At 37.0% G+C, this 18928-nt stretch overlaps 1 protein-coding gene and 1 pseudogene across 1 annotated transcript in view; one reads left to right on the forward strand and one right to left on the reverse strand.

Moving 5' to 3' along the window:
- The window catches only part of CATSPERB (cation channel sperm associated auxiliary subunit beta), a 129292-nt gene that overhangs the window by 10978 nt on the left and 99386 nt on the right, over positions 1–18928 (forward strand). The window contains exons 3-5 of the mRNA XM_065871639.1: positions 1515–1655; positions 5995–6055; positions 16121–16216. Of these exons, the coding sequence (XP_065727711.1) occupies positions 1515–1655; positions 5995–6055; positions 16121–16216 (298 nt within the window). The remainder of the gene's footprint in view (positions 1–1514; positions 1656–5994; positions 6056–16120; positions 16217–18928) is intronic.
- LOC136142884 (pyruvate dehydrogenase (acetyl-transferring) kinase isozyme 3, mitochondrial pseudogene) lies at positions 14163–15316 on the reverse strand (annotated as a pseudogene).

The raw sequence follows: 18928 nt of genomic DNA on the forward strand, positions 1-18928 counted from the left end.
TCTTAATATGCCAAACGTATATTTAGTTTTTTATTTACAACTATTGTCAAGTGCAAGCCCTTTGAGCCACACTTGTCTTTCCTATTTGTGATTAAATATTATGGAAAAGGAACGGGCTCTATAGGAAGAGAGACCTACAGAGCTGGGGTCAAATTTTGGTTCTGCCATATATGGTATGTGTGCCCTAGGGCAGGTTACCTAACCTCTCTGATCCTCAGTTTTGTCCTTTTGAAAGGGAAGTATAATCTACTTTTTGGATAGTTGTGATGTGGTAGTTCTAGAAGAAGTATTAGTAGAAATAATAGCTAGCATTTATAAAGTGTCAGGCATTTTTCAAAATGTTTTATGTTCATTATGACATTTAATCTTCTGTAAGATAAGTACTGTAGGGGAGTACTGAACCTCCCCTCTTAGGTTCAGTGGCTGGAGCCTGTAAAACAAACGGACAAAAGACAGATTAAGCAGGAGATAAAAATGAAGTTTGGGAATTCCCTGGCAGTCCAGTGGTTAGGACTCAGTGCTTTCACTGCTGTGACCCAGGTTGAGTCCCTGGTCTGAGAACTAAGATCCTGCAAGCCTCACGGCACAGCCAAAAAATCCCTAAAAAACAAAAACAAACAACAAAAAAACCCAAAAAAAAGCAGAGTTTATTTACACATGCAATGCACATACCCATGGGAGAACTCAACGATGAGTAACTCAAAGGGATCCTTAGAATTGGGAGCTTATATAATATCTTAACAAAGTGCAATAAATTGTGGAGAAGTTGAAGACAAAGGAAAAGGGTTTGGGTTTATCTCCCTGCCAAGCCCCATTAGAAAATAAGTTCCATTAGGTCAGGGGTTTTTGCCTGTTTGGTTTAATTCTGTTTCACCAGCACCTATAACACTGCCTGATTCATGCTAAGGGGTCAGTAAATATCTTTGAAATGAACATGTTTCCCCATTTTATAGATAGGGAAACTGAAATTCAGATAGGTAACTTGCCCAGAGTGATCTTAACTACTAAGAGAACTAAGTTAGATGAAGCTCTTCTTATCCATATTGGTTTTCAGGGAAATCCACCATTTGTGATTGCTACCTTTTCATATACCTTCTCAAAACTGGGAAATATTCAATAAAAATGCAGTAAAATGAGTTTTGCTTTATACATTTGCTTTTTTATTTAGACACAAAATAATGATTTTAATAAAATAGGAATTTCTACATGTGATAGCATGTGACTTTGAGTCTATGTTTGTTAAACATAATAACTCTATGACCATTTCTATGACAGAAAAGATTATTATAGGATGAATTGAAACCTATGATGACACTGGCATAATAGGCTGATGGGTTCTGAAAGTGTACTTTTCAAAATAGATTTTTTTTTCCAAGTTAAAGACTAGAATTACTAGAGATAGCAATCTTCAGCAGCATCTACTTTTCATAGATCTCTCCTCACTTTCAAATTAATGTAAAATATGCTCCTCTCCATCAAATTGTCACTACTTGTTTTTTTTCTCTTTCCTGAAGAAAATCCAGTGTTTTTTCCAATCTGAAATTGAGCTTACTTCAAAGGAATTTCTAAGCGTGTTCACATCAGGAGGACTTGCTCCAAGCTTGGGAATCATAAATAGTACATATACGGGCATCTTTCACTTTAATTTAACTTTGGTAATTACATTTTATTTTATTTTGTGGTATGTTATTAACAGGAAGAATACTCTTCCTTTTAGCATGTGTTTTTTAAAACAGCTAGTCCAGTAATATTACATCTGTATGTGGTTTAAACCCAATAATACATTGTTATACTTTTTACTTTAAAGTCATTTTTTAAAGAAATTAAGAAAAGAAAAAGATTCATGTGGGTTTGTTTTTTTTTTACTTTTTATTGCCATCCAGTGTCTTCAGCATACAGAACTTGTAGCATTTCTTACAGTGCAGGTCTGCTGGCAATTAATTCTCTGGAAGTTGTTTCCCCTTTATTTCACCTTTTTGTGTGTGGGGGTAACAACTTCATTAAGATATAATTTATATACCATACAATTTGCCTATTTAAAGTGTACAATTAAATGGTTTTTAGTATATTCATAGAGTGCAACCATCACTACTATCTAATTTTAGAACACTTTCATCACTTCCAAAAGACAGCCCATACCCATTGACAATCACTCCGCATTCTACCTTCTACTCCCCAGTCTTAAGCAACCACTAATCTACTTTCTGTCTCTGTAGATTTGCTTATTCTGAACATTTCATGTAAATGAAGTCATATAATATGCAGTCTTCTGTGACTGGCTTCTTTCAGTTAGAATAACGTTTTCAAGGTTCATCCATGTGATAACATGTATCAGTACTTCATTTCTTTTTATTGCCAAATAATATCCCACTGTTTTGGTACCATATTTTGTTTTTCCATTCATCAGTTGATGAACATTTGGGTTTTTTCCACTTTTTGGCTATTATGAATAATGCTGCTACGAACTTCTGTGTACAGTTTTTGTGTGGAAATTTTGGTTTTTTATTTCTCTTCTGTATATAACTAGAAAATGGAATTGCTAGGTTATAGGGTAACTCTATATTTAACCTTTTGAGGAACTGCCAGACTGTTTTCCACAGTGGTTGGACTCTTTTACATACCCATCATCAGTATATTGGGGTTCAAATTTCCACATTCTCACCAACACTTGTTATTTTCTGTTTTTTGTTTTGTTTTGTTTTGTTTTGTTATAGCCATCCCACTGGGCGTGAAGTGCTATCTCATTATATTTCGATTTGCATTTCCCTGATGATTAATGATGTTGAGCATCTTTTCATTGCTCAACAGTGTTTATTGGCCATTTGAATATCTTCTTTGTGAAGATATCTATATAGATTATTAATTGGGTTGTCTTTTTATTGTTGAGTTGTAAAAGTTCTTTATACATTCTCAATTCAAGTCCCTTATCAGACAAATGACTTGCAAATATTTTCTTCCATTCTGTGGGTGGATTTTTTATTTTCATGATACTGTCTTTTGATGCACAAAAATGTTTTTGATGAAGTATTAGGTATCTATTTTTTCTTTCGTTGCTTATTCTTTTGGTGTCATAAATAGGAAACCATTGCCTAATCCAGAGTAATGGAGATTTACCCCTATGTTTTCTTCTGAGAGGTTCATAGTTTTACCTTTTACATTTAGGTCTTTGATATATTTTGAGTTGAATTTTGTGTGTGGTGTGGGGTAGGGGGGTCCACATTCATTATTTTGTATGTGGATATCCAGCTATCCTAGCACCATCTGTTGAAAATACTATTACTGTTTCCCTACTGAATTGTTTTGGCACTTTTGCTGAAAATCAATCAACTCTAAATGTGAGGGTTTATTTCTGGATTCTCAAATCTATTGCTTTGATCTATACATCTACCCTTATTCCAGTACCATGTTGTTTTGTTACTGCTGCTTTGTAGTAAGTTTTGAAATTGAGAAGGGTGAGTCCTCCATCTTTGTTCTTCTTTTTCAAGATTGTTTTTGCTAGTCTCCATATAAATTTCACTAGTTTCCATATGAATTTTAGGATAAACTTTTAGGATAAATTTTAGGATAAAGAAGCCAGCTGCAGTTCTGATAAGAATTGTGTTGAGTCTGTAGATCAGTTTTGGGAGTATCACCATTTTTTTTTTTTTTTTTTTTTTTTTTTTTTTTTGGGAGTATCACCATTTTAGTAATCTTCCAATCCATGAATATGGGTTGTCTTTCCATTTATTTACATTTTCTTGAATTTCTTTCAACAATTTTTCGTAGTTTTCAGAGTATAAGTTTTGCACTTGCTTTTTTTTTTTTTTTTTTTGTGGTACGCGGGACTCTCACTGTTGTGTCCTCTCCTGTTATGGAGCACAGGCTCCGGGCGCACAGGCTCAGCAGCCATGGCTCACGGGCGTAGCCGCTCCACGGCATGTGGGATCCTCCCAGACTGGGGCACGAACCTGTGTCCCCTGCATTGGCAGGCGGACTCTCAACCACTGCACCACCAGGGAAGCCCTGCACTTCTTTTGTTAAATTTATGTCTAATATTTTATTCTTTTTGATGCTGTTGTAAGGAGAATTGCTTCCTTATTCTCATTTCCAGAGTGTTCTTTGCAAGTGTATAAAAAATACACTTAATTTTTGTATATTTATCTTATATCCTGAACTTGCTGAACTCATTTATAAATTCTAGTAGTTTTTAGTGGTCACCTTAGTTTTTGAATGATTATTTTGTCAGATATAGAATTGCTGGGTGACTTCATTTGCTTTCAGCATTTTGAATATGTCATTCTGCATTTTGAATATGTCACCTGATACCATTGTTTCTGAATGAGAAGTCAGCTATTAATTTTATTATTGTCTCCTGTATGTAATGTGTTATTTTTCTCTGGGTGCTTTTAAGATGTTCTCTTTGTATTTACCCTGAGAGGTTCTCTGGGCTACTTGGATTGAATTTGGAAAGTCTTCAACCACTATTTCTCCAAAGAAATGTTCTACCCTTTTCTCTGTCTCTTTGCCTGACTGGGACTCCAATTAGGCACATTTTGGAACACGTTTTATTGACCCACAGATCTCTACAGCTCCATTTATTTTTCTTTAATCATTTTCCGCCTTTTCAAATTGAATAATTTCAATTGTTATATATCTAAGTTCACTTATTCTTTCTTTTTTTAAATAACTTTATTTATTTTATTTATTTATATTTGCATTGGGTCTTTGTTGCTGTGCGCGGGCGGGCTTTCTCTGGTTGCGGCAAGCAGGGGCTACTCTTCGTTATGGTGCATGGGCTTCTCACTGTGGTGGTTTCTCTTGTTGCAGAGCATGGGCTCTAGGCACGCAGGCTTCAGTAGTTGTGGCATCCAGGCTCAGTAGTTATGGCGCACGGACTTAGTTGCTCCATGGCATGTGGGATCTTCCTGGACCAGGGCTTGAACCTGTGTCCCCTGCATTGGCAGGTGGATCCTTAACCACTGTGCCACTAGGGAAGCCCTAAGTTCACTTATTCTTTCTTTTGCCATCTCCAATCTATTGAACTCATCTAGTAAATATTTATTTCAGTTATACTTTTCAGCCTCACTATTTCCATTTCGTTTTATTGTTGTATTTTTCATTTCGGTGCTGGATTTCCTATCCATTCCCTCATTAACACATTTTCCTTAAATCCGTTTGCATATTCGTAATAGCTGCTTTGAAGTCTTCGTCTGTATCTGAACTCATTCTGAGTCAGTTTATGGTTTATCTTCTTTTCCCTGAATATCAGTTACATGTTCTCGTTTCTTTCCATGTCTTGTCATTTTTGGGAGAAAAGTGGACATTGAAGATAATAAGCTGTAACAACTCTGGATTCTGCTATTTTCTTATAAGAATTTGCTGATGTTTTTGTTGGTGGTGGTCTAAAATGCTATTAATTGCCCTGGCACAAATTGCAAAATGTCTTACCTATGGTTGCAGCAGCTGCTATCTCTGCTCAGTTCTACTAACTTCCACTGCTGACTTTTTTTTTCACATGGCCTTCTGAGGATCTCCCCGGCACTTGTGTTGCCCAAGGATATGGACAGAGTTTATATTTAACTCTTAGATCATTGTTTTTAAAGTTCCCTTGTGCCTGGGATTTTCCTCTTACATTCCTAAATTTTCTGTCAGCAGCAGGTTCTGTCCTCTGACACATCAAGCCAGTAATGCTTCAGCTTTGTGCTGTCTGAGCTTGGCTGTATGATATTCCATTTTGTGGCTATAGTCTTACACATAACTGATGAATACTTTAGTTATTTCCAATCTTGTACTCTCACAAACAATGATGAAAAATATCCTTGAACACATTTCATTTCACACATATGTGAGTATAATGCAGGATAAATTCCCAAGAGTGAAATTGCTGGGTAAAGGACATATACATTGGATGTTTTTGTTTAATTTTAGTTTTTAAAATATAGGGTAGAATATGCCAAAATAAGTGTTGCTATTAACATTGTAAAACACTGTTTTCTGATGTCTTCTTTGTTCAAGTTCAGTGATCGAGTTTATTGGTTGATTGATATTCCCAGAGAAAACATTACAAAAAATACAGGTAAGAATGATCTGAATTCACTATTTTACACATGGGTCTGGATTGACAAATTTACCAAGTAAAAAACATTTATTATGTTAAAAAATTATGTTATTTCATGTTAATGTCTCCTGTGGTATTTGGGATATACATACTTACTAAAAACTAGTGATTCATCTGAAATTCAAATTTAACTGGGCTTCCTGTATTTTACCTGGCAGTTATATTATAGATAGATGGTTCTGACATACATAGCATTTATATTATTCTTTAGTTAAAGTAAACTCATTTTCTAGAACTTGAAATTCATAGTATTGAGAAAGTCAGGTACCAATTAATTTTAATGAAATGGAATCATTAATTTAAAAATGTGATATGTAGTGTATTAGTTTACCATTGGGTCTACTATTAAATGCTATGTGGCAACCTAGTTTATATACTACTGTAAATACCAAGGAGGAAAGAGCAGGAAAGTCAAATTCCAGAAGGTGTGAGTATTGAGCTAGTGAACTGAGCTAGTAGATCTTCAGGCATGAGATACAGACCCATAGTTTAAAAATGATAAAGGGTATATTATTCTAATATGGTAGGTGCAAGAAATAGAAACCATCCTGACCTCGCTAAAGGAAAAAGACTAAATTTCTTTTTGTTGTGGAACCCAAAGACAAAAGTGAAGCCAGATTATAAGAAGGAATTAGAAGTAAGAAATGGAGAACCATCAAGAACCCAGGGAATAATTTCACCCTGTTTCTCTTATCTGTATTTTCTGTACATCTATAATTATTTTTCCTTTCATGCAGACTAGTTTCCTAAAGCTGCCTCACTGCTGTCAAAGTTTTATATATATTTCCTAGGGGCCAGCCCAATTCCAAATCCCCAGGAGAGTATCTTCAATTGGCCTAGAATTGATCCTGCACCCACTTGTGTGCCAGTCAAATGTAGCAGGTGATGATGAATTGGGACAGTGAGATGGTGGGATCATACAGGCAAACCCCTCTAAGTATGGCAAAGTTAAAGGATGAACCAAATTGTGTGTCCTACAGAGTAAACGGCAGGGGGGAAGTGAGAATAAGGCAGAAAGGATAGAAAAGACTCTATATAAGGAAGCATCAAAGATAAAAACTGCAAAAGAAGCCCCAGTATTATAACAGCTAACATGGATTATATCACTATTTTTATCCTTTATTTATCTCAATTTTTTCAAATTAATCTATCGGAACTTTTTGTGATTTTTTTTCAAGGAATTCATCCTGAAGATTGTACTCCTTTAAAAAAAAAAAAGGGAGTACAGTCTAATGATGGATTGTTCTAGCTGCTTGCCTAATATTGACATTAGTTTGACAATCGAAGAAGTGAAGATCACTTGTTATTTTCACTTCTTCTATTTATAAAATTTAATTTCAGAAATGCATTGATTCTAAGATCACCCAGGCAAGAACAAAGGTGATCTGAAAACTTAAGTATTTTATGGAAAGAGACCAAATGATCTCTGCCTATCCTGACACAACTTCTGGATTGAGTAAAAAGAAATATATTTGAGCTTATAATGTAATAGAAGAGAATGGTCTAATGTTAGTAATATGCTAGAAATCATGAAAGAAAATCTTAAGGGGGAAGGAGACCATATTTGCTCATTCACTTTTTACTCCTTAATCATATCTTATTTGCTGCCATGCCATGAATTTGAGTATTATGTATCTGTAAAATCTTGGGAAGGGTAGTTTACGTAACATCAACAGCAAAGGTAGCAAAATAATCATCATAGTAGTAGTAGAACTTGCCGGTAGCATTTACTGAATTCTTATATTTTCAGCATGACTCTAAACACTTTACCTAACTAAATTCATTTATTACTCAATGTGTGTTAGTTACTATTGTTAGCTCCATTTTCGAATGATTTAACTGAGGCCTATGGAGCCATATGGAGATTTGGTGATAGCTAGAAAGTGGTGAAGGCAGTTTGAAGTTTGAACTACCTAGAACTGTTGAAGGTAAAAAGAGTCCCTCCTTAATTTATACTTCACAATTTGTTCTTTTTTCATTCTAAAATAAGGTATAATTTACATTCAGTAAAATATACCCTTTTTAGTGCCTAGCTCTATAAATTTTCACAGATGTATACAATTGTGTAATCATGAATCGAGATTTAGAACAATTCCATCACCCAATAAAATTACCCCACCAGTAGTGAACTCTCTGTCTCGTGAACCCCAGGAACCACGGATCTGTTCCTATTGTTTTGTTTATTCCAGAGCCATATAAATGGAATCATCAAATATGTAGTCTTTTGAGTCTGGCTACTTTCACTTAGCATAATTCATTTGAGATTTACTATGTTGTAGTTTTTTCTGTTTTCTTACAGGGTAGTATTCCACTATATGGATGTACCATAGTTTATTTTGTTGCAGGGCATTTGGATTTTTTCAGTTTTTGGCAATTATGAATAAGGCTGCTATAGGCATTCTCATACAGATTCTTGTGGTGAACACAAATTTTTGTTGCATTTGGCTAATACCAGATAGTAGGATTACTGTGTCATATGGTAAGTTTAACTGTATAAGAAATTATCAAACTATTTTCCAAAGTAGCAGTATCATTTTGCATTCTCACCACCAGGTTATCTGGATCCATGCCAGCACTTAGTATATATAAGTGTGTGTGTATGTTTGTATACATGTATACATATACATTTATACATATATGTATATTTATACAATATGTATATATGTATACTTATATATAAATATATTTTAATATGTATAAATATGTTTGTATTTAATTTAGCCATTCTAATAGGTGTAGAGTGATATTTAATTATGGTTTTAATTTGCATTTCCCTAATAACTAATGACAACGAACAACCTTTTTTGTGCTTATTTGCCATTTGGTGAATTATCTATTCAAATCTTTTGCAAGTTCATTGTATGTTCTGGATACAACTCCTTTATCAGATATATGATTTATAAATATTTTCTCCTAGTCTGTGGCTTGTATTTTTAATCTCTTAAGAATGTCCTTTGTAGATTAGAGTTTTTAATTTTGATGAAGTCTAATTTATCAGTTTTTTATTTTATGGATTGTACTTTCGGCATCATACCTAAGAAGTCTTTGCCTAACCAACAAAAAAGTTCTCCTATATTTACTTCTAGAAGTTTATGGTTCTAGGTTTTGTATTTAGGCCTATGACGGAATTTAAGTTAGTTTTTGTACATTATATGGACTGAGGGTAATTTGGGGGAAATATGGATATCCAGTTATTCCACCACCTTTGTTGTAAAAGCTATTTTGTGTCCACTGAGTTGCTATTTCTGGGCTCTCTATCCTTTACCAATGCCACACTTGATTACTTTAGCTTTATAAATAATAAGCTTATAATGAGTAATATTAACCCTTCAACTTTGATCTTTTTCTTTTGTTCTTTTAGTTCTTTTGTCTCTCCATGTAAATTTTACAATCAGTTTGCTTAGTTCTACAAAAAATTCTGCTGTGATTTTTTAAATCTCAATCAGAATTGCATTGAATCTATAGATTAGTTTAGGGGGAACTGACGTCTTAACAATATTGAGTCTTCCAATCCATGGACACAGTATATCTCTCCATTTATTTACATCTCCTCTGATTTATTTCATCAGGGTTTTGTCGTTTTCAGCATAGAGATCTTGCATATACTTTAAGAAATTTATATCTAAGTATTTCATGGGTTTGATGTTACTATAAAAGGTTTTTTGTTTTTTTTTCGGTACGTGGGCCTCTCATTGTTGTGGCCTCTCACATTGCGGAGCACAGGCTCCAGATGCGCAGGCTCAGCGACCATGGCTCACGGGCCTAGCCGCTCCGCGGCATGTGGGATCTTCCCAGACCAGGGCACGAACCCGTGTCCCCTGCGTCGGCAGGCAGACTCTCAACCACTGTGCCACCAGGGAAGCCCTAAATGGTTATTTTTAATATTTTAATTTCCAATTGTTCATTAATAATATGTAAATATGTAATTGATTTTTGTAGATTGACCTTATATCTTGCAACTTTGTTAAATTCACTTATTAGTTCTAGTAGTCTTTTGTATATTCTTTGGGATTTTCTACATGGATAAACATCCATCTAGAAATAGAGATAATTTTATATATTTCTTCCATTCTAATATGATTCATTTTATTTATTTATATATGTATTTACTTACGTACTTACTTGTTTATCTTTGCCTTATTGTGCTGGTGGGATCTCCAGTACAATGTTGAATAGGAATGGTGAGAGAGGACATCTCTGCCTTGTTTCCAACTTTAGGGAGAGAATATTCAGCCTTTCCTCATTAAGTATGATGTTACCTGTAAGTATTTTGCAGATGCCTCTTATCAGGTTAAGGAAGTTCCCTTCTATTCCTAGTTTGCTGAGTTCAAGAATTGGTGTTGAATTCTGTTAAATGCTCTTTCTGCATCTATTGAGATGATTATGAGGATTTTCTTCTTTCATCCCATGATATGAAGAATTCCATTGATTCGTTTTTGAATTCTCAACCAGCCTTGCAATCCTAGGATAAACAGCTCTTAGTTATGATGCATTATCCTTTTTGTGTATTGCTGGACTCGTTTGGCTAGTGGGTTCTTGGGGTTATCAGTCTGGAGTTTTATTTTCTTGTAATACCTTTATCTCCTTTCGGTATCAGGTAATGCTGCCTTTATCAAATGAGTTGCTTAGCTGCTGCTGATGATGAACGCTGGGGGCGGTGCTCAGCTTTAAGCTGAAAACCAAGGGCACACAGGGCTTTGGGCAGGAGTTGAGGAAGCCCAGCACAGGTGATACCAGACTTGAGTTCATACTGAGCTGAAGAAACTTTAGAATCTTCATTGCCCTGGGGAACCTTCCATGGGTCCCACAGGATCCTGCTGTTGACTCTTGAGCCCCAGATATGGAACCCGGAAGACACGCGCTTCAGACACCAAGTCTCCATTCCTCTGTTCCCTATGAGTTCAAGAATGTTTTTGACGGGAAAGCCAAGCCAGTGACCTTTTCAGAAAACCCAGGCTCGTGGTGGGTGGGAAAACGTTGATGCACATGGTTTTCCAGCCACATCACTGTTTTCATTTCAAAGGTATTTCCACTTTGATTTCTGAACTGAAATGCTGTCTATAAGGAGTATCAGGAGGGCTCGTGTAAGGGGCTGATAACACTGCATTCTCCATAGACAAAAGGACTTATCTAGATCGTTTTTATCGTATTGGAATCCGTCTTCCAACAAGCTTTTACTAGAAAGTTGTTTCTATTTCTTGATTTTCTTTTAAATAATCATCTTTTGGTCTGAATTACACAGATTTTTAAAAATCGTTTTTATCCAGGAATCTGAGCAGAAAATTTAGTTTCTGAGTTTCATGGTAGCCTCTTTATTGGACAGTGTTTATGAGTAAGGAACAAGTTCATTGTTTCTGGGTCTGACAGCAGTGCTGGGACCAAGCAAGGATCCCTTTGTCTACATTCCTTCCTGGTGGGATCTGGCTCTGCTTGCCAGGTGGGGTCGTCTCCAGGACTTTAAGAGTGAAGTATTGCTGAGTCCCACGGAAAACAGTTGGCAGATGCAGACAGGGGTGTTTTGAGAAAGTTTGCCTTGCCTTGAAGCCCTCTGTTAAATAAAGGCAATTTGGGGGCTATTAGCTATGCAATTGCTAGAATGAAAGTGACTTATGTGGTGATATTGGGACTGAGTTCTAAAAGCTTGGGTTTCTGGATCTGCTTTTTAAGTGGGTGAATTCAAGGTGGGAAAACAATGAGCCTCATTCTAGGAAATACGGTGTTTTGCACAGAAGCTTCTTTCAAAGGGAGTCCTGGTTTAATTGCCAAAATGAAATGAAGGTGGGCGCTGTCCATAATCTCACAGGTGTTTGATTTGCTTGTGGTTTTTGAAATCCTGACTGGTAGGTAAACCTGGTCAGAGGACAAAGTAAGTATGTAGGCTTTTAGATCTAAATTGCATTGAAATAAAGCTCATTTCTAAAAAGGGAAATATATAAATAAATATGAGTTGAGAAGAGTTCCCTCCTATATTATGGAAGAATTTTTGCAGAATTGGTATTTTTTTCACTAAATGTTTGGTGGTATTCACCAGTGGAGGTTTCTGGGCATGGAGTTTTCTCTGTGGGAAGGATTTTAACTACAAATTCAATTTCCTTAATAGATATGGGAACATTCAAGTTTTCTGTTTTTTCTGAAGTGATTTTCGGCAGTTTGTATCTTTCAAGGAACTTGTCCATTTCATCTAAATTGTTGAATTTGTAACTTAGGTGTTTTTGTGATATTCTTTTATTAACCTTAAAGGGTCTATAGTGATGTGCCCTATTTCATCTTATTGATATTTGCATCTTTATTTCCTTCTTGATTCGTCTGGCCTGGTGGAAACTCATCAACATTACTGACCCTTTCAAAGAAGCATCTTTAGATTTCATTGATTGTGATTATTGTTTTTCTGGTCTTCATTTTGTTGATTTCACTGTTTCATCCTTCTACTTCCTTTGGGATTCATTTGCTCCTTTTTTTCTAGTCTCTTAAGTTGGGGACCTTTAGATCAGCAGGTGGCAAACTACAGTTTGCAGACCAAATTTGGTCTGCTGCCTGTTTTTGTAAATAAGTTTTATTGGAACACAGCTGTGCTCATATATTTATGTTTTCTATAGCTGCTTGTTGGCTACCATGGCAGAGTTGAAGTGTTGAGACAGAGACCATATGGCCCACAAAACCCCAAATATTTACTATTTGACACTTTATAAGGCCAGTACTATCTTTTAATCCCTGCTTCAGATAATTGATTTGAGATCTTTCTTTTTTAATATATTTTACTACTATATATTTCTCTTTAGCACTGCTTTATCTGCATCTCATAAATTTTTATGTGTTTTCATTTTCTTTCAAAATATTTTCTAATTCCCCATGCCACTTTCTCTTTGACCTGTGGTTATTCAGAAATGTGTTGTAAAATGTCCATATATCTGGGGATTTTCCAGATATCTTTCTGTTACTGATTTTTCTAGATTAATTCTATTATGTTCTGAGAACATATTTTGTATGATCATTTGTTAAGATGGTGTTTATGGCCTATTTGGTGAATCTTCCCTGTGCACTTGAAAAAAATACTTACTTTGCTGTTTGTCACTGGAGTGCTCTATAAGTGTTTATTGGGTCGGTTGGTTGATAGTGTTATTCAGCTTTTCTATATCCTCACTCATTACTCAGTTACTTAGAGAGGAGTGTTGAAATATCCAACTATAATTGTTGATTTGTTTATTTCTCCTTTTAGTCTTATTATGTTTTTGTTTGTTTGTTTGTTTTGGCCATGCTACACGGCTTGTGGGATCTCATTTCCCCAACCAGGTATTGAACCCGGGCCACTTCAGTGAAAGCCCAGAATCCTAACCACTAGACTGCCAGGGAAATCCCCAGTTTTATCAGCTTTTGATTCATGTATTTGGAAGCTCTGTTAGGCATGTGCACATTTAGGGCTGTCATACCTTTTCAGTGAATTGATCCCTTTATCATATGTATTTTTCCTCTTTATTCTTGATATTACCTTGATCTGAAGTCTCCTTTGTCAGATACTGATATAGCCATTACACCTTTCTTTTGATTAGTATTTGCATAAGATATATTTTTCATTCTTTTACATTTTTTCCCCAAGACAACTTTTAGAACACATTAAGCAACAGAATAGAAGTACACAAGTGAATTTTAAAGTAAAATCAGTGCATCAATGAGTGTGATCTAACACAAAAGTACAGATGCCTCACAATGGTGGAGGAAGGCATAAATCTAAACCAGAGATTGGAGGAGAGATGCATATAAGGGAGGAAGGACCTTGGCATACTGACTTATCAAGGTAGATTCAACTGATGTCTTTAACTTCCAAATACCTTGGTCCCTAATTGGTAGTCTGAGATAAGCATGATACTTGGTCACAAAGAGCAACAGTAGGTATCAGCTGTGTCTGGAAAGGGGAAGAAGTTCAGAATCCTGAAGAGACTGTGGACACTCAACTCTATAATAATGAGGTAGAGGGTATGAGGCTACAAGAACCATAGGGAGACTGCGCTCTTCTATGTCAGGCACTAACCACACTGCAGCAAGGTACAATGAAAAATTACTCAAGTTACTAGTTTACTGGAAGAACAGGAGTAGCTGTAGGAAGGACTCTATGGAAAACGTCCAGCTGATATAGAGAAAATAAACATTCAATCAGTGAAATAACTATTGTGTTATTTTTCAGAATAGGTACCATCACCGTAGTCACTGATCTAATGGATGTGTCTTCTTAACCCAAAGTAACAAAGGTTTTAACAGCCAGATAGCCCTCTTTTCTGTAACTCTTGGTGCAGTTCTATTGTTGTTCTCACTGAGTTGTTAAATAGCATATGAAACAGATATGAGGTCACATAAACTACCTGAATAGGTTTGCCTAGAACTTTGGCATTGACCTCTTCAACTTCCAGCTCTGGGTCTACCAGTTGACACTGTTCACACAGTCTCTTGGCTGCTTCATATACATCTTTCACTGTATGAGCCACATTACAGGTGGGATTAATATTTCCTGTGTGTTTAGGATGAGCAGGGTTAGTATCACCACCAAACAGAAGTGTGTGCCGGTTAATATGCATGTGGAAAGAGATACAGTTGGTATAAAACCAATCCAGATAATATTGGCTGTTACTGCTGTTGAAACCCATACTTTCCCTTACATTTGATCACTCCATGTACCATTATAGGAACCACATTGTTGTTTCTATTTGTGATTTTTATCAAGACTTGTATAAAGTTATACAAGACCTATGGATTCTCAGTGCTCTTATTTTCATATTTCAGAAGTTCAAGAAAGCTATGCCTGTACCAACTTTGAACCAGGCACACCGAAGCCCAGTTGTTACCCATCAGAAGATTGACTTCTCTCATTGTGTTGGCCAGTTGTGCAGGAAGCTCCTTTTGTAGAAACATATAGGATATTTTCTCACACCATTATCTTTCCCCCAATCCAGGAATTGCTTGATAAAGAGCAGTGACAGCAAGAAGCATAAATAGCACTTGATCTACTTATTTAGCTGTTTAAGCAGTCACTAGAAGAGCCATATCCTCACCAGGGTGGTGCACAGATCCACCTAGAGGCCTGGATGGACATGAGGGCTTGTGTAGCTGAGCTGTTTGGATCAGGCATGTTCTTCGTGAGCATGCCCTGGTTTCAGCCTCAACTTATGGGTACAACTGCTGCAGCACCCAGGCTGAGTTCATCACCTTGGCTTCCCCAGGCCCACCCATTCTTTAACTTTTAACTCAGTTATACTTTTGTATTTAAAGTGGGTTTCTTAGAGTTAGCATATCTTTCAGTCTTGATTTTCACATCTAATCTGGAAATCTGTCTTTTAATTAGTATTTTTAGGCCATTTACATTTAATGCAATTTCTAGTATGGTTGTACTGAAATCTACCATTAGGGTTTTTTCTATTCTATCTCTTCTGTTTTACTTTTCTTTTTCTTTCTTCATCCATATTAATTATTTTTTATAACTCTGTTTTGTCTCAACTATTGGTTTATTATTCTTTAAAGAAATTTTTTGGTGTTTGCCCTAGGGTTTATACTATTTATTTTATTTTATTTATTTATTTTTGGCCATGCCACGCAGTTTGTGGGATCTTAGTTCCTTGACCAGGGATTGAACCTGTGCCCTGGGCAGTGAAAGCACACAGTCCTAACCACTGGACCACCAGGGAATTCCTGGTATACTAAATATTTTAATTAATCATGGTCTACTTTCAAAAAATATTATACCACTTCACCTGAAGTGGCACAATTTGCTTCTTACCAAGCTATAAGAGCTCTCAGAGAAAAATTATAATCTAAAATATTATTGTCTGGGTTGATTGCTGTATTGGTAAGATCACTTCATAATTCTTTTTTCCTTATTTTATCATCAAAATGTTTGATGGGAAAACATATATAAATGCAATCAAAATGATTGGGAAATAAAAGGTAATTGTGGTCGGTAATGTTCATATAGTGTTAAATTTCACCAACGTGACATACAAAAAAATAGCTGATTGTTTGCCTTTTGTTTTCAAACAGATATTGCGGCTGTAGAAGAATGGTTAGTAAGGATCACTTTGCAACATGGATTAAATATTTATACTACTGAAGGAACACTATTGGATAGTGTTCGAGGTAAATGCCAGTAGATAAAAGTGAAGTGAAAATTTGTAATATTCTTTCAACAAACCTTGTAAGCTATGACATGCCAGACTCTGTGCTAAGTGCTAGAGATAGATAAATAAGAGATGATCATGACTCTTGAAGGGCTTACAATTTGATGAGGCAAAGAATTAAATACACGTGGGTAATTGTTAATAGAGCTCAGTAAAGAGTGCTATAGAGGGCTTCCCTGGTGGCGCAGTGGTTGAGAGTCTGCCTGCCAATGCAGGGGACGCGGGTTTGTGCCCTGGTCTGGAAGGATCCGTGGAGCAGCTAGGCCCATGAGCCATGGCCGCTGAGCCTGTGCCTCCGGAGCCTGTGCTCCGCAATGGGAGAAGCCACAACAGTGAGAGGCCCGCATACCGCAAAAAAAAAAAAAAAGAGTGTTATAGAAATATGGAAATATATGTTTTCTATAGCCATATTGGGGGGTCATCATAAACAATGGCTTTATAGAGTTAGTTTTTGCATCTTCTATAAAGATGTTATAGAAGATATTGTTTATTGCATCACAGTCTACTTTATGAGGACCATCAAGCAAAAAGTTTTGCTCAGTCTTAGTAAGAACATTTGTATTTCTTCATAAAAAAATTGGTTGTTTTAAGGCTATGAGCACTGAGGCATATAACTGACTAGGCTTTTCTTTTTCAATTGTCTGATCTATAGCCCAATTTTTGGGTCAGCCATAGTATATAGAAAAAAACCTCCATCCTGGAGTTTGTATTTATTCTCATTTTCCTCACCTTCCCTTTTTACTTTTATTCTTTTGCACCCACTTTGACATGGTGCTATGTAGAAGCCAGAGTAAAAATAAATATTTCATCTTATGGAAAGAAACACCTGGGTAGCTTTAAGAAGATAATGATGATTCAGGGCCAAAATGGTGAAGTAGGAAGACCCTGAACTCACCTCCTTCCATAGGCACACCAAAATTACAACTATTTACAGAGCAACTATCTATGAGAATGACCAGAAGACTAGCAAAAAAGATTTCCCACAGCTAAGCAAATAAAGAAGGAAACAAAATATAATGAGTGGGAGGGGTAGAGACACTGTATAGTCAAGACCAACATCCCCAAGTAGGCAACCCACAAATGAGTGGATAATCACACTTTCAGAGGTCCTCCCTAAGGAGCAGGGGGTCCAAACCTCACATTAGGCTCACTAGACCAGGGGTCCTGCACTGGGAAGACAAGCCCCCAGAACATCTGGCTTTGATAGCTAGTGGGGCTTGTGTGTGGGAGAGCCAGAGAGCTGTGAGAAACAGAGACTCTGCTCTGAAAGGGCACACATGAAATCTAACATGTTCTGAGTCTCAGTGCAGAGGCAGTAACTTGAAGAGTCTGGGTCAGACTCACTTAAGAGATCATCAACTTAAAATAATCATGTATATTATCATGTAAATAATAATGTACGTAAGTTGTTATATATGAACCTCATGGTACCCACAAACCAAAAACCTATGATGGATAAACAAAAAAGAGAAATGAATCCAAACATAATACTAAAGATAGTCATCAGGCACAAATGAAGAGAGCAAAAGAAGAAGAGAGGAACAGAAAAGAGAAAAAACCCCACAAAACCAGAAAACAATGAACAAAATGGTAATAAGTATATACGTTTCAATAATTTTGCTTTAAATGCAAATGGACTAAATGCTCCAATAAAAACATAGTGGCTGAATGGATTAAAAAACAAAAACACGAGAATTCACATTGTTAAAATGACCATACTGCCCAAAGCAATCTACAGATTCAATGCAATCGCTGTCAAAATACTAATGGTGTGGGGGAACTTCAAGACAGAGGAGGAGTAAGATATGGAGATCACCTTCCTCCCCACAAATACATCAAAAATACATCTACATGTGGAACAACTCCTACAGAACACCTACCGAACAATGGCAGAAGACCTCAGACTTCCCGAAAGGCAATAAACTGCCCACGTACCTGAGTAAGGCAGAAGAAAAATGGAAAAACAGAGACAAAAGAGTAAGAATGAGACTTGCACCTCTGGGAGGGAGCTGTGAAGGAGGAAAATTTTCCACACACTAGGAAGCCCCTTCACTGGTGGAGATGGGGGATGGGCGGTGGGGAAGCTTCGGAGCCACAGAGGAGAGCACAGCAACAGGGGTGCAGAGGGCAAAGCAGAGAGATTCCCACACAGAGGATCAGTACCGACCAGCACTCACCAGCCCGCGAGGCTTGTCTGCTCACCCGCTGGGGCAGGTGGGGGCTGAGAGCTGAGGCTCGGGCTTCGGAGGTCAGATCCCAGGAATAGGGCTGGGGTTGGCTGACTGAACACAGCCTGAAGGGGGCTAGTGTGACACAGCTAGCCAGGAGGGAGTCTGGGAAAAACTCTGGACCTGCCCAAGAGGCGAGAGACCATTGTTTCAGGGTGCATGAGGAGAGGGGATTCAGAGCACCACCTAAACGAGCTCCAGAGACGGCACGAGCTGTGGCTATCAGTGCAGACACCAGAGATGGGCATGAGACGCTAGGGCTGCTGCTGCAGCCACCAAGAAGCCTGTGTACAAGCACAGGTCACTCTCCACACCTCCCCTCCCAGGAGCCTGTGCAGCCTGCCACTGCCAGGGTCCCGTGATCCAGGGACAACTTCCCTGGGAGAACGCACGGCATGCCTCAGGTTGTTACAATGTCATGCCAGCCTCTCCTGCCACAGGCT

The sequence above is a fragment of the Phocoena phocoena genome, chromosome 2 (assembly GCF_963924675.1).
Source record: "Phocoena phocoena chromosome 2, mPhoPho1.1, whole genome shotgun sequence".
NCBI classification, from domain to species: domain Eukaryota; kingdom Metazoa; phylum Chordata; class Mammalia; order Artiodactyla; family Phocoenidae; genus Phocoena; species Phocoena phocoena.